Source organism: Echiichthys vipera (genome assembly GCF_963691815.1).
Source record: "Echiichthys vipera genome assembly, chromosome: 18".
In the NCBI taxonomy this organism is placed as follows: Eukaryota; Metazoa; Chordata; class Actinopteri; order Perciformes; family Trachinidae; genus Echiichthys; species Echiichthys vipera.
This window is the reverse complement of record NC_139843.1, coordinates 19,135,071-19,149,012: the sequence shown is the minus strand read 5'-3', so window position 1 is coordinate 19,149,012 and position 13,942 is coordinate 19,135,071. Positions and strand designations below refer to the sequence as shown.

Genomic DNA, 13,942 nt, shown 5'->3' with positions numbered 1-13,942 from the left:
AGTAATCATATTAAATTATTCTAAAACATAAAGGTCACTGCTGTTGTAAAACTGATGGGAGTCCATGTGTTTATGTGATCCATTTAGCCCCACTAGGTTTCTCTCTCTAAGCATTATTCAGGGGGAAGTAAAGTAGCTTTTGTATGAGAGAATCATAATGATGCTATTATTATAAAACTGTGACTGAGTGGTGCAGTATGATACGGGAGACTGACAGGGCGTTTTATCTTTGCTCTGAGGGAAATGACTCATTTTACACTCATGACTGAAGGTGTGAATGGAAAGGCTGTTGAGTATTTCTGAAAGGCTTTTACATTTTTATGTTTGTATCAGCGAGGCCCTCTTGAGGTTTCAGGTCAGGTCTCAGGTTGTCATCCCTGTGGCTGGAGTCACCTCAGCCAGATGACATGTCGCAGTGTGGGAGAAGGGAGTATTCTAGAAAAAAAGAGTTGTGATTAATTTGGTGAGAAATTATAATTTAGGTACTATAAAAATTATACAACAAAAATAAGCACCAAGTTGTTATAAACCACAATCATTCTTTTACGTGTCACTTTTAGTCAGTCCTAGCAACACTATTGGCATTGTAACTGGACTGGACCTTTCCTCTACTGCAGCCATGAAACATTTATGGGTTATTCCTCGGCCCATGCTACACCCTTCCACCAAGTGACATGAAAATTGAGTCAGTAATTTTTCTGTAATCTTGCTGACAAATAGAAAAACAAAGGAACAGACAAATACCTCGAAGGAGGTAATATTAATGTATATGTTTCACCGTAGATTGCCCTGGCTTGCTCTTGATTGTGGAATTCTCATTGTTGAATCTGGCCACAAGGGGACAGTAATTAGCCCATTACATGTTGCTGCACCAGAACAAGGCAAAAAGATGCCACACTTGGAAGCTTACTTGGACTAGCACCACAAAGGTGCCTTGTCTAAAGATATTTTAAGCAGTGTAGAAATGTATCAGTTTTTGAAGAGAAAATCCTTCAAAGATGATGAAGTTTGGTTTGGCTAATGCAGCTAGGGTTGTACAGTATTGTAAACCCCTCATAAAGACCTCCTCTCAGCTTCCCCAGTAGCCGCTATTGATTTATCATCTTGAATTGCTGTACACTTCTCTTTCTATGTGATCTATTGTTCAGTCACATCTACACCCAAACAGCAAGTCCCTCCTTGTATTCCCACAATGGCGCCCCATCTGGGTAAGTGCAGGGGGACGGACGGTGACAGGAAGCCAGATAGTGTTCTATCAGGAGAGGCTGGTGGCTGGTGGTCAAGAGGCTGAAAACAGGAGGCGCCTTTGGAGGAGATGAAGTGCATGAGGGCTTTGAGAGGTTGTGGCGAGGTGAGGAGTCATATCTTTGGCCTGTCTTTCCCAGACAGACGGATTTAAGTAAATTGAAAGGAGACAGCACAAACTCTTGCAGTGGACAGGACATGGGCAGAACATAAATACAAAGGGGAAGAATGTATCTGGACTTTAAAAAGCAATGGCAGAAAACAAGCTGTAAACTTGAGACAGACTGATATAAGACTGATTTCAAAGTAAAATAGTAAGTGTAAGCAATGGGCATTTTATGGAGTTTCCATTTTTGAGTACTTGAATAAAATTATCAGAGTACTCGAGGACTTGGGTCTGAGTTTTTGACAGTGACTTGGGGTGACTCCATTCGAGACATTGGTTTGTCGATCCCCACCTCCCCCGGGCCACATGTCGAAGTGTCCTTGGGCAAGACACTGAACCCCAAATTGCTCCTTGTGCTGCGCATGGGTGTGTAAATGTGGTGTGATTGGTTACATTAGATTAGATGGTGTGTAGATGTCCACTGCCATCAGTGTGAATGTCTGTGTGAATGGGTGAATGTGACAAACACTGTGAAAGTGCTTGAATAGTCAGAAGACTAGAAAGGCGCTATATAAGTACAAGTTCAAGTCCACTTGATTCAGGCAGAAATAATGTTCACGAACAAGTTAATGTATTGGTTTTATTCACGTTATGTTTAGCAGCATTTCACTATATTTTATTTGATTCTATTTAAACAGCTGCAGTGTTTTACACAAAATTGATGGCGGGCCATAGTTTGCCTATTTAGTACCTTGGATTCAGCCAGTGCCAGGTCTGATAAATGAATAGAATTCTACCTCTACAGTGTAAAGCATGGGGTAATTAACCAAAAAGTAACCAAAAAAAAAATGGAGGGGAGTACTCAATCCGTTGAATGAATACATCTAAACCAAGTAGTTGAGTACTCATTGCTGTCCCTAATAGTTTATATGAAAAGCTGTTGGATGGTGCAAAAGTCAGCCTGAAAAAGATAGAGGGAGTGACAGGTGAAGGGAGAGGTGGCACACTGACGCTGGAGGGAGGGTGGATGGTCTAACTGTAATCACATTTGCCTAATTACCGTGCTGCTTTACTTGACACATCAAAGACTGTGTGTGCGTGTATAAATGTATCTCATGCATTCTACAGTATGACAAGCACAGAGAAAGCAGATGAGTAATTTCACTGAGAGAAAAATGCTGTAGGGAGAGATTTACACTCCACCCGCTATGTGTGTCGTAATGTTGCCCTGTACTGTCACAGATGCGTCCTTCAGGCTTATCATTATCTTTCAAGCCAATTCTTCTGGGTTCCTGTACTGTCTTAATATAACTTGATCTTCTTCAGGCATTGTAAACAAACATTTAAAGATAAAGGGGGAAAAACAAGAAGCTGAACTAGTTCACCAACAGTAACCCTTCTTGAGTCTTATCGCATTGATCTATTAATTAATTTTTAATGAAATCTGTCCTCATTCTCGCTATTTTTTCTCATTGATTTTCATTTCCCTTCTCCCCGCTGTATTCTGCAGATCTCCGCCTATCTCTGGCTTCCTGGCTGACTATGCCTTCATCATCTGCGGCTTGCTGGACCTGTACGAGGCCACGCAACTGACGGAGTGGTTGCAGTGGGCCGAGGAGCTGCAGCTCAGGCAGGACGTGCTCTTCTGGGATGACCAGGGCGGAGGCTACTTCTGCAGCAATCCCAGTGACAGCACTGTACTGCTGCGACTCAAAGAGGGTGAGGGATGGATACAGTGATATATGATAAGATGCCACCATTCTAGATCTTGAATACCCAGCCCGATGTTTGACAAACATTAACACCATGTGAGAGTCTAAATCCGTACTAAGACATCGGAAATGTCTGAAAAACTAAAATTATTAGGGTTTTATCAGCTTTTTAATTAAGTTTTTACAGACAGTGCCAACAGGGGATGATTAACTCACCACATCATTTATTGTCATGATCATATATAAGAGACTGGAGCCATGTTAGCTACTCTGTGAGGCTGAACTTCGTCACAACAGTGTTTTGAGTCAAATGTTAAAGTAACCATGCTACTGGCTTCCTATAAAAATGCTGAAATGCAGATGTTTAGTAGGTAAAAATGTTTACCATGTTCACCATCTCACTTTATCAGGTAAGCATGCTAATATTAGCACGAAACACAAAGTATAGCTGAGGCTGATGGTTATGTCATTATTTATGCAATTCCATCATAAACTAAAGCTTTGGATATATTTAAATTTTGACTTGATAGTTTTAGTAGAAACGTTAAGGGATCCCCAAAGTTGTTACACTTTGTCCTGTGGGGGACCAAGAATATCTGCACCATCTTTACCAACTCTGCGCTCTGGTCCAACTCAATTACAATTTTGGCTTCCAAGGATTATGAAAGCAAAATAATTGGGATAAAATGATAATTAGGCCACATTCCTTTTCACAATGACGCTTCCTTTTGTCTTGTGTTCTATATCCAGAGCACGCCTTTGATTTACAAGGGTGTGCTTTTGCCCATTTTTGCTTACTTACTGACTAGACTATGATGAATATACTAAAAATGTAAGGAAATACAACATCCAGTAGTTGATCTTATTTTTGATATAATTTTTTTTATTCTTCCTCTTAGATAATTTATTTAAATGTATATATTTATATGTTATTTCTTTCTTTCTTTTTTTGCAACAAACCCCCAAAAAATTGTGTTAAATGATTGTGATATTAAAATTGAATAAAATAATGGTGATCATGCATTTTGCCATAATCGAGCAGCCCTACCTCATAGTGGTGCTAGAGAAAAAGTCAAGGGATCACCAAAGTCAGTAGGCTTCATCCTCTGGAGTCTGTCAATATCTGTACAAAGTGGGAGGATATTTTGGTCTGGATCGAAGTGGTTGATGACAGACCAACGTTACCATCCAGCTGTAGAAAATAAATAGATATTGATGCTGCTGCTGCCGGCTGTAGCTCTAATAGGTTGAGAGATTCAAGAAAGAATTGATGGACAGGTGAAGGATTAACAGTACTACTGGAGCATACCTCCGAGGCTTGGGCATGTTCATGGATGGAATCTCAGACGGATGAATAAATACAGGGTTTGAGGTCTGCAGACAGTTTGGTAATATCACCACATTGCCACAATTTGGTCACAGTGATTTAAAGGGGAAAGGAATAAGCATGTCAATGAAACAAAATATTTTTAAGGATACTTGTTATTTAATCAGTCATCCATTAATATATTCATGCGTCTCTTACTCTCCCGTCCAAATCTTTCATCGTACGGTTTGATCCAGAGCTTAACAAGGTGGAGGCTTCTGCTGTAACATTGCTTCCAGTTTCACTTCATTGACACTTAAATCACAGGAGAGGAGGTCAGCCAGGATAGATAGATAGATAGATAGATGGATGGAAATATGAACAGGTAGAGGATAAAAGACCAGAGGAATATCGACCTCCCATATCTACCTCAAGTGAAGTGGAACAGTCTCTCACTCAAGTTGCACTTCTCCACCACGAAAGCACTCAAAGACTGATGCTCTGAGTCTTCAGCTACTTTGATCATCAGACCTGTCAAATCTGTCTCCATTGTAACTCCCAGTCCATCTGCCTTTGACAGATTGAAACATTTCGCACAATGTATAGTGAATCTTAAATCCACTCTCAGCCTCTTCCCATCTCACTTACATCTTACCTTCACCCTGGATCTTTTTTCCATCCTATTCCCTCTTTTTGACCTTTGTCGTACAGTGCAGTCGGGTATCAACATCCCACTTTATAGCTCTTAAACCCTAATTTAAATCTCAGTTACAAGGTACGCAATTGTCATAAATCTAAAGCTCCAAAAGGTTGATATACAGTCATGACAGAGTCACAGTCAAAAACTAAATGATTCAACCTTTTTAACGATAATCAGTGCACTGTATTTAGAATGAATTATTTTTATAAAGGGACCAAGGGATTGATAGGATATAAATAAAAATGGGTTAGACCTTGATGTTCAGGGCAGGCCTTCTTCAGCTGCCAGTCCGCTCCTCCACTTGACGGCTGATAGCAGTCCAGAGAAATTGACACCTTGTAGACACGCAGACATTTACCTTTGATCTCACAGACCAAAGTTTTCAGTCTGGATCTCATTGTTCTCTGTTTCTTTTTCTTCTCACGCTACTTTGTCTGACAGAAACCATCTATTTTTCTTCTCCCACATGGGTTTTTGTTCTTATTCTCCTCTCCTCTGTACTCCGCATTTGGGCTGCAACTATAAACTATTTTGATTATCAATTCATCTGTACAGTATTACTCTGATTTATCACTTAATTTTATTATATCCTGCATTTTATTCAATGCTGTTTTTTTAAGATTTACAGTTACATGTAACATAATACATACCTTGTTGATTAAGTTAATGTTCGTGATAAGTGCAGACAAGGCCACTGCAGAAAAACATTAAATCAAATGAACAGGCAGTGAGGATGCAATTATGCGCTTAAAATAAAGGTGAAAAATACCATTAACTAATATAAGGTTATTAAGGTGAACATCTTAAATTGCCATGTTCAGACTGCAGACAAATCGATCTATTTCTGTTCTCAAATCACCCACAACACTGGCTCTAATGGTCCGACACCCTACGGTGAAGTAACATTGGTCTGCAGTGAGGGGGGGTGTTTGCTCCCAGGGTTATGATTGATCTTATCATTTGCCTAGGAACATTGATCTATCATAGAATGGAGTGACAACAGGCAGATGGTATTTCCTCAAATGAAGCTGAAGTTGTGCATCTGTCCGCCATAACTGAGCTAATACTAATTAGCTGAATTTAGGCTGGAGAGACACTGGAGTATAACGTGTACTCTAGATGCTGTGCATCATAACATGGACCCTCCTTATCGAAGATGACAATAGTTGGCAACTACTTTTGCAATCGATTTAATCAATTAGTAGTTGTTTGTAGTAAATATTATGTATCCATCTTTTCCCCAACCTTATGGATCTCGTACTGTCTTCTTTTCTTTTGCTATTTCAGGATACACATGTTTTGCTTTGATTTTTGTTTTCTGGGTCAAGGCAAAGGAAAATAATCTGTTAAATCAACGTATGCTCTAAGGTGCGTGAATCCATATGATAGTGATAGTAAATGCACTTAATGAATCACCACCCTGTCTTAGACAACTAACATTTAACATCTATATTAGAAAAAAAACCAAGCTCTAAACGGAGAATTCTTCGTTTTAATGTTCCAGATGCCACAGATCTATATTTTTTTCACCCGAGAAGGAACGACACACACACACACACACACACACACACACACACACACACACACACACACACACACACACACACACACACACACACACACACACACACACACACACACACACACGCATATACCACAAATGTGCCTATGACAAATAGCTTGGTGCAAACAGTTCAGACAGGAGCAACACACCACAGATGGGCGGGGAACGGGGGAAAGACTAATAGTTGTTCTTGTTAAGAACGGTTGACAGATCTGAGATGAAGGTTACATGCCTGCCTGAGCTTGTGTGTTTGCAAGAGTGACTGTCTCTGCATGCCATCACACCTGCATCTCTGTGTGTTTATCTGAGATGACGTGTCAGAGGTTTCTCATCTGAGGGGATTGACTGCGCCATTATGGTGGCGGCGCTGTGTAGGGTTTAAGCCCATTAGTGCCGCTACAGCCGCTGCAGTGTGGACGCCTGTCCCAGCAGCGTCGCCTGTCACTTCAAGACAGATTACACCACCACCCTGCCACTCTACATTATACAGCAACACTCCCCTGTGTCTATTTGTTTTTAGGAGTAAGGTTAAAATGATATACAGTTACTGTTAAGAAACATATTTGACTTTTATTTTAAAACAACAGCTATGTTTGTTAAAAAATGTTTTGCCTCTTGTGGCCAGTATGCACTTTCAGAAGTATTCCCATTTGACATTCCCATTTTTTTCCTTTTTATTAGCTGCTGATGTTCATAAACATCAGTGTGTCTATTTACTTGGACAGACAGGCACCGGTACAAAAACTGAGCGTTGTGTCAAAGCAGCACCTGCTGACACCTGCCACCTCTGTTCCAGCAGAGCGCACGTTTTCCACAGCGGGACTGATCATTAACAGAATGCGAACGCAAATTTGATTATGTTTTTGTAAGGAAACAATGTTTTGCAGTTGTTTGTGAAAAAATAAATCCTTAATGGGTTAACTGTGACTATTTTGATTGCTAATAAGCTATAGTTGTTGGGTAGGCTGTATTACTGTGCAAGATTGTTACTGCAGGAAGATACGTTGCATTCTAAAAATAGATTTGGAAAAATCAGTACTCAATTGGCCCTCAAGGAATTTATGCGATCCCTTTCGATCTTGGAATTAACTACGCGTGTCCATTCCAAGTATTAACAATATCCTACACAGTAGTGTTGGGTGACTTATAAACTAGGCAGGACTGTGAGACTTTTGGTAGCTCCATGTATGTTTGCTGTTATTGTATTTTTAACCATCAGTAGGCTACTTTGAAAGTAATCCTCATGTCATAGAAACCACTGAGAGGGAATTTGGATGTAATTATCATACTGTCTGTGATGTGTGTCTGTGTTTTTCTCCCGGCGCTCTGCACAGATCTAACACCCGCCCGCCTGCCTGCTGTCATCCCTGGCTTTCAGAAGCTCCAAACCCAGCTGCAGCTGTGATATCTCCATAGACTGATAGGGATGCATGTACTGATATGATCTAAAGACGAGAAATATCTGCTGGTTTTGATCGGTTATTCCTTGTCCCGTGACATGCAAAGCGTGCTGCTGCATTCCAAATTGGAACTTAGTTTATCTCAGCCTGTAGCTGTCCTGCCCTGAAAAAATGTTTGGGAACATTTGGGTGCCGTGACAGCGTCAGTCTCACTTTTGAGGAAACCTTTTGCATCATGCCTTCTTCAATGACAACGTTGGATTTAGGGTTCAAAAAAACCCGACATGTATACAGGCCCTTATTTGATTTTTTTTTTTTTTAAAAGGCAAGGGAACATGTGTTGTAATGGTCTAGTCATCTGGAAATTAAACTGGGGAATCACTCAAGTGGTTTGCTCGGCCATTGGTTCACTATAAAAGCAGACCTTTGACATCAGTCATGAAAATAAAAAGGATGAAATAATTGATACTCTAGTGTTAGGTTTTATGTAGTGTTTGGAAATGCATGTTGGCAAAGGCAAGTCATTAAAAATAGAGCAATATAAACTCCGTCTTGTTGTCAAAAAGTCTGCTGCTGAAAAAGCCTGAACATTAACTGTAAATTCCACCAGCAGATTGTGCGTGTGCATGCGTGTGCATGCGTGTGCGCGCGTGTGTGCGTTCGTGTGTGTGCGTGTGTAATTTTGTCCCAGCTATGTTTGTATATGACCTCTTTCCATGGGGCTCTTTCAGAAAAGAGATATGAAATGTGGAAAGCATACAGGCTCGCTCAACCTCTGTGTGTGTTTACAGTATATTTGCATGTATGTTGAGTCTTCCTTGCCATGGGGCTCAGGGAGAGCTGAAACATACTGCAGGATAAAATCAAATAATTTCTGCAGTTCAGTCACGCAGGGGACTTCACATGCATCTATATGGGATTGTAAATTCATGGTTGTCATTAAAAATAACGTATATGCAATGTAGGGTATATGCAGTTTGCTATTTTTAGTTTTTGACTGGAAATTGTATGTGGTTTGATTTCAAAACGACTTATGTCAGCTACCACCTCGGAAGTCTCTCTCGCACACCCACACTCACACATTCATAGGCAATGGCATCAGAGCATTGTTAAGAAGCAGACATGTAGCGAGGCCAGGGGTTATGAGAGGATCACCTCCAGGCTCTCATTGGACACTGATAAGAGATAAGGACCAATCACTTACTGTAACAGGGCTTAGTCATGAGGTCATCTCTTAGACCCATCACATCACACCACACACTTTGAGACTCTGGGATGGTTGTGTGCTGGGGGAAGTCATGCAAACGTATAGAGTCTGTATTTTAACTGAATAGCTTGCTATATTTCCTGTTAGTTTGACAAATGGTTACACAGTCTGATGTTGTGGATCAGAGGCATCACATTTGTCACAAGATTTTTGTCTCATGAAAGAGTGCAGTCATAATATCTGTTGTGCACCCATCCTATTTAAAAACACATCTCCTTTTTGCCTCTGTGCCATCATATTGCCTGATTATTATTGATCATATGATTACTGCCTGTTGCTTTTGTATGATAGATGAAGTGGAACATGTTTGTTTTGTGTCTGTATGAGTGTGTGTTTCCTGCATTGGCACAAAACTAAAGGACTTAGAGCCTGTGAATATTCTCATTTGTCCAGGTCATTGTTATCCCCATAGAAATTTCAGTCAAAAGCAACTGGACTTGGTTATTTGTCTAGGAAGATGTTTCACCTCTCACCCAAGAGAATTCCTCAGTTTATGTACGCATCTAACATGCACACAGAGACACACAAGGGGAAAACAATAATGTCGCGCCTGGTAAATGTAGCCCATTAGAAAAATGGGTTTAACAGGGTGATGATTAAGGTGACATCCGATCAAGTATAAAGAAATACACAAGAGTTGAGGTATAAACAGATAAAACTCAGTGGATCAAATGACAAACCAGCACAAAATGATCTCCCAACTGTGCAGTTCCCCTCAGCTCTGTAAGTAGCATTTTAGCTTTTTTGAGCCTTGTTTTGGATGGATAACCTGTTTCCAGCAGCTTTTTTTAGCAAATGTTCAAGTATTGTTTAAAGCGCAGTGTTGTTGCACGGTATACAACACTAGTATGGTATTGCAATACCCTGCAATTACCGCAAAACTGGTACCACTATGTAACTACCAGTACCCAGCGCAAACCGTAGCATTAAGGGTCCTATCCTGGACGGCCCACCCTCTGGACAGCGGGTGAGGCGGAGGGACCACAGTTAGCCAATTCCTGTGCAATTGCTCTGGTCTGAACTCTGATATTGTGACAACAATAACATGCAGTGTACTGCCAGCCAAAGATTATAAGGCCTTATAAAAATGTTGTGTGTGTTTTTCTCTCAGATCAGGACGGAGCTGAGCCCAGCGCTAACTCTGTGTCGGCGTCCAATCTCCTGCGTCTGTCCCACTACACTGGAAGACACGAGTGGCTCGAGAGGTCCCAACAGCTGCTGGCAGCCTTCTCCGACCGTCTGACCAGGGTCCCCATTGCACTGCCAGAAATGGTCCAGGCTCTTATGGCCCAGCACTACACACTTAAACAGGTGATTCTTACATCCACACACAAGCTCACATGGATTGATGTGTGCATGCTAGTTTAGGCACCAGAGTGCACTCTGTAATCAGTTTTCATGCCTCATTTTCATGTCCGCTTAGTGAAAGTAAGCTTTTCTGCTTGCCTGACAAATTGTGGAGCACAATAGACATTACAATTAGGAAGAAGAAGTGAACCAAGCAATACACAGCAACTGAACAAAAGCTTAACAACAGGCTGGTGAGACAATGAACATCCCAATATTGGCTCTGCAGACTCACTGCTATTATCAATAACCATTGAAGTGAAAATGATTCAGGGCAAGTAAGCTAGACTGTTACAGAAGGCCACAGTGTCACAGAGAACTAGGTTCCTTTAACAACAACGCAAAGCAAACTTTTGACTCGTAATTTCACTGTCTTGTCCAGGAAGTGCATCTGAATGACCACAGCTTCTAGCACTAATAGAGGTACAGATTTTGCTGTGATTTATTTGCAATAAATGGATCAAAGGAATGCCGAAATGACTACATCATGGTGCTGATTTATAAAAAAGTCTGAATCTAGTTATGTCAGGTCTGTCCGCAAAGCGACAGACAAACAACTTTTAAAATGCTTGTTTTCTGAATGGAGTTCACTACATATATTCTTACATATATTCTCACTACATATAAGTATTCACTACATATATTTAGTAGGTCTGGGCAGAAATGAATATGATCATTAGGGCGCTTCCCTAGGGAGGTGTTCCAGGCACGTCCAGCTGGGAGGAGGCCTTGGGGAAGACCCAGGGCTAGGTGGAGAGATAATATCTCCACACTGGCCTGGGAACACCTCGGGATCCCCCAATTAGGGCTGGTTAATGTGGCCCGGGAAAGGGAAGTTTAGGGTCCCCTGCTAAAGCTGCTGCCCCCGCGACCCGACCCCGGATAAGCGGATGAAGATGAGATGAGATGAGATTTAACCTTTGATAACCTCAAAGTTATCTGTCTTAGCAGCACTATACAAACCCCATTTGAATAAACCTCCACTTGCTAAGGTCTTTCCTTAAACAAGAAGCAAATGTGTTGACATGTCAATTACTATTATTATTATTATCTTTTTTTTTTTTTTTACCTCAGTTGAACTAAGAGGTCGTCTGAGGACAGTGGCTCTCGCTCAGCTCTCTACATACATGCACACTTAATCCCTGGAAACACTGACTCTCAAAATCTTTTCCCCCAGATTTCTTACAGTCGTCATGCATTTAATGGGTTATCTGAGCTGTTCAGCCTCGGTTATATAATCGGTTTTGAAATATTAACACCCTGAGTTAGCCTGAAACCACTGAAACCAGCATACTAGCAAAGCACAGCAGGAGTTACCCTGAAGTTTCTCAGTTGCTCTAAGGAAACTTTTAGCATCAAGGCATGTGCTGCACAATCAAAGGAACACAAAATGAAATGACGGGAATAGAAACAGAGAGGATAGTTAGCTTTCTGTCTGCAATGTATGACCTGTGGAATATGAGTCGAGGCTACAGGGTGAGGGTAACGAGCTCAGGGGCGCGGCGAGGTGAGGCAGGCCGAGAGAAAACACCTGCCTCCCTTGTTACCGCTACCAATACAGTGCTGACCTCTATCACTTCCTCCCCCTTTCCCCTCCTCATATGTGTCACCTTTCCCCTCTTATTTCACTCTATTCATACTCTTTCATCTCGTTGTCTCTGCCCTCCTCCTTTTTTCTCCTCCATTTTTTCGCCACTCTCACTGTTATTTTTTTAGATTGTGATCTGTGGCCAGAGGGATGCCCCGGCCACCACAAGTCTTGTAGCAGCAGTCAACTCCCTCTTTCTACCACATAAGGTAAGAGTGATGTATCACCTTTACAATCTTAACTGTCATCAGTCACTAAAGCAACACTGAAAAGCAAAGATCTAGTTACAGCACATGCATTGATTTACTCCAACATCAGTAACTTCTTTTTTATGGTAGTAGCAGATTCACAGTAACCTTTGAAACATGCACACAAGGAATCACAAAATCACAGACTCACAGATGCAGAGTGGGACCGAGGTAGAAAAGTGCCTGCGGTGTTGGCTGCTTTCAGTGTGGTTCTTTTAAAGGTCAGATCCTCTCCTCTCCTCTTCTTTCTTCTCCTCTCCTCTTTTATCATCTCCTCTCCTCTCCTTTCCTCTTCTCCTCTCGTGCTTATACATTCCCAACTATGTGTTTTTAGGCTGACCTTTTCCTAAGATCTAGATTCCCTGTGGGTCTAAATCTTAACTCAGCAATTGATGAGACTCTTTATGTGCGAGCCTTCATGCCAGCCCCCGAGAAGGGTGTTTATGAATTGGACAGCTGTCAGTCTGAGTCAGACTGATATTCAGGCTTTCATATGTGTGTTTTCCTACGGACACACTCAAATAATTCTCATCATCTAGAGCTTGTAGTTTAAAGAAATTTTCCATTTTTGGAAATTGGCCTATTTAGCTTTCTTGTCGAGCGTAAGCTGAAAAGATCAGAAGAATGAAGTACAGTAGGGCTGCAAATAACAATTATTTTCATTCCTGATTGATCTGTTGATTATTCTATCAATTAATAGATTAGTTGTTAGTTATTGTTCTATAAAATGTCAGGACTTTCTCAATCGCGTTGTTTTTTGTCATCGACCCAGAGATATTCAGTTTGCTGTCATAGAGTTGTAAAGAAACCAGAACATATCCTCATTTAAGAAGCTGGAATCAGAGAATCTGAACTTGAAAAATGATTAAATCAATTATCAAAATAGTTGGCGATTAATAAAATAGTTGACAACTAATCGTCCCTGGCTGAGAAGGACAGCACAGAGCTGCAGTGTTTCAGTCTGTCTGTCTGTCTGTCTGTCTGTCTTTGTGTCTCTCTCTGTCCATCTGTCCGTATTATCTCTCTTTCTCTCTCCTTTTCTTCCTCCCCAACCGGTGCAGACAGATTTCCGTCCTCCACAGAGCTGGGTCTGTCCGACGTTCCTGCCTGTTAAAGGGAAGGTTTTCGTTGCCACTGTACTCTACGGGGGAATTGTTGGGTCTTTGTTAAACATGTCATAGAGCGTGGTCTATGCCTACTCTGTAAAGTGTCCTGAGATAACTTTTGTTTTGATCAGATCGAATCAGACATACTTTAATAATCCCAAAGAATATCACACTGAGCTGAAATGCAAACACTGCATATATATGCAGTTTATATTTATACAGTGTATATATATATATATATATATATATATATATATATATATATATATATATTTATATCTATAGATATATTTATATCTAGATATATAGATATACATATATGATCTGAGTATCAAATTTGAAAAACGAACACC

General features: G+C 40.9%; 1 protein-coding gene across 1 annotated transcript in view; it reads left to right on the top strand.

Annotated features, from left to right (window-relative positions):
* spata20 (spermatogenesis associated 20) overlaps nucleotides 1-13,942 on the top strand; it is a 45,437-nt gene that overhangs the window by 13,675 nt on the left and 17,820 nt on the right. The window contains exons 13-15 of the mRNA XM_083933060.1: nucleotides 2,862-3,070; nucleotides 10,412-10,611; nucleotides 12,364-12,444. Coding sequence (XP_083789186.1) covers nucleotides 2,862-3,070; nucleotides 10,412-10,611; nucleotides 12,364-12,444 — 490 coding nt within the window. The remainder of the gene's footprint in view (nucleotides 1-2,861; nucleotides 3,071-10,411; nucleotides 10,612-12,363; nucleotides 12,445-13,942) is intronic.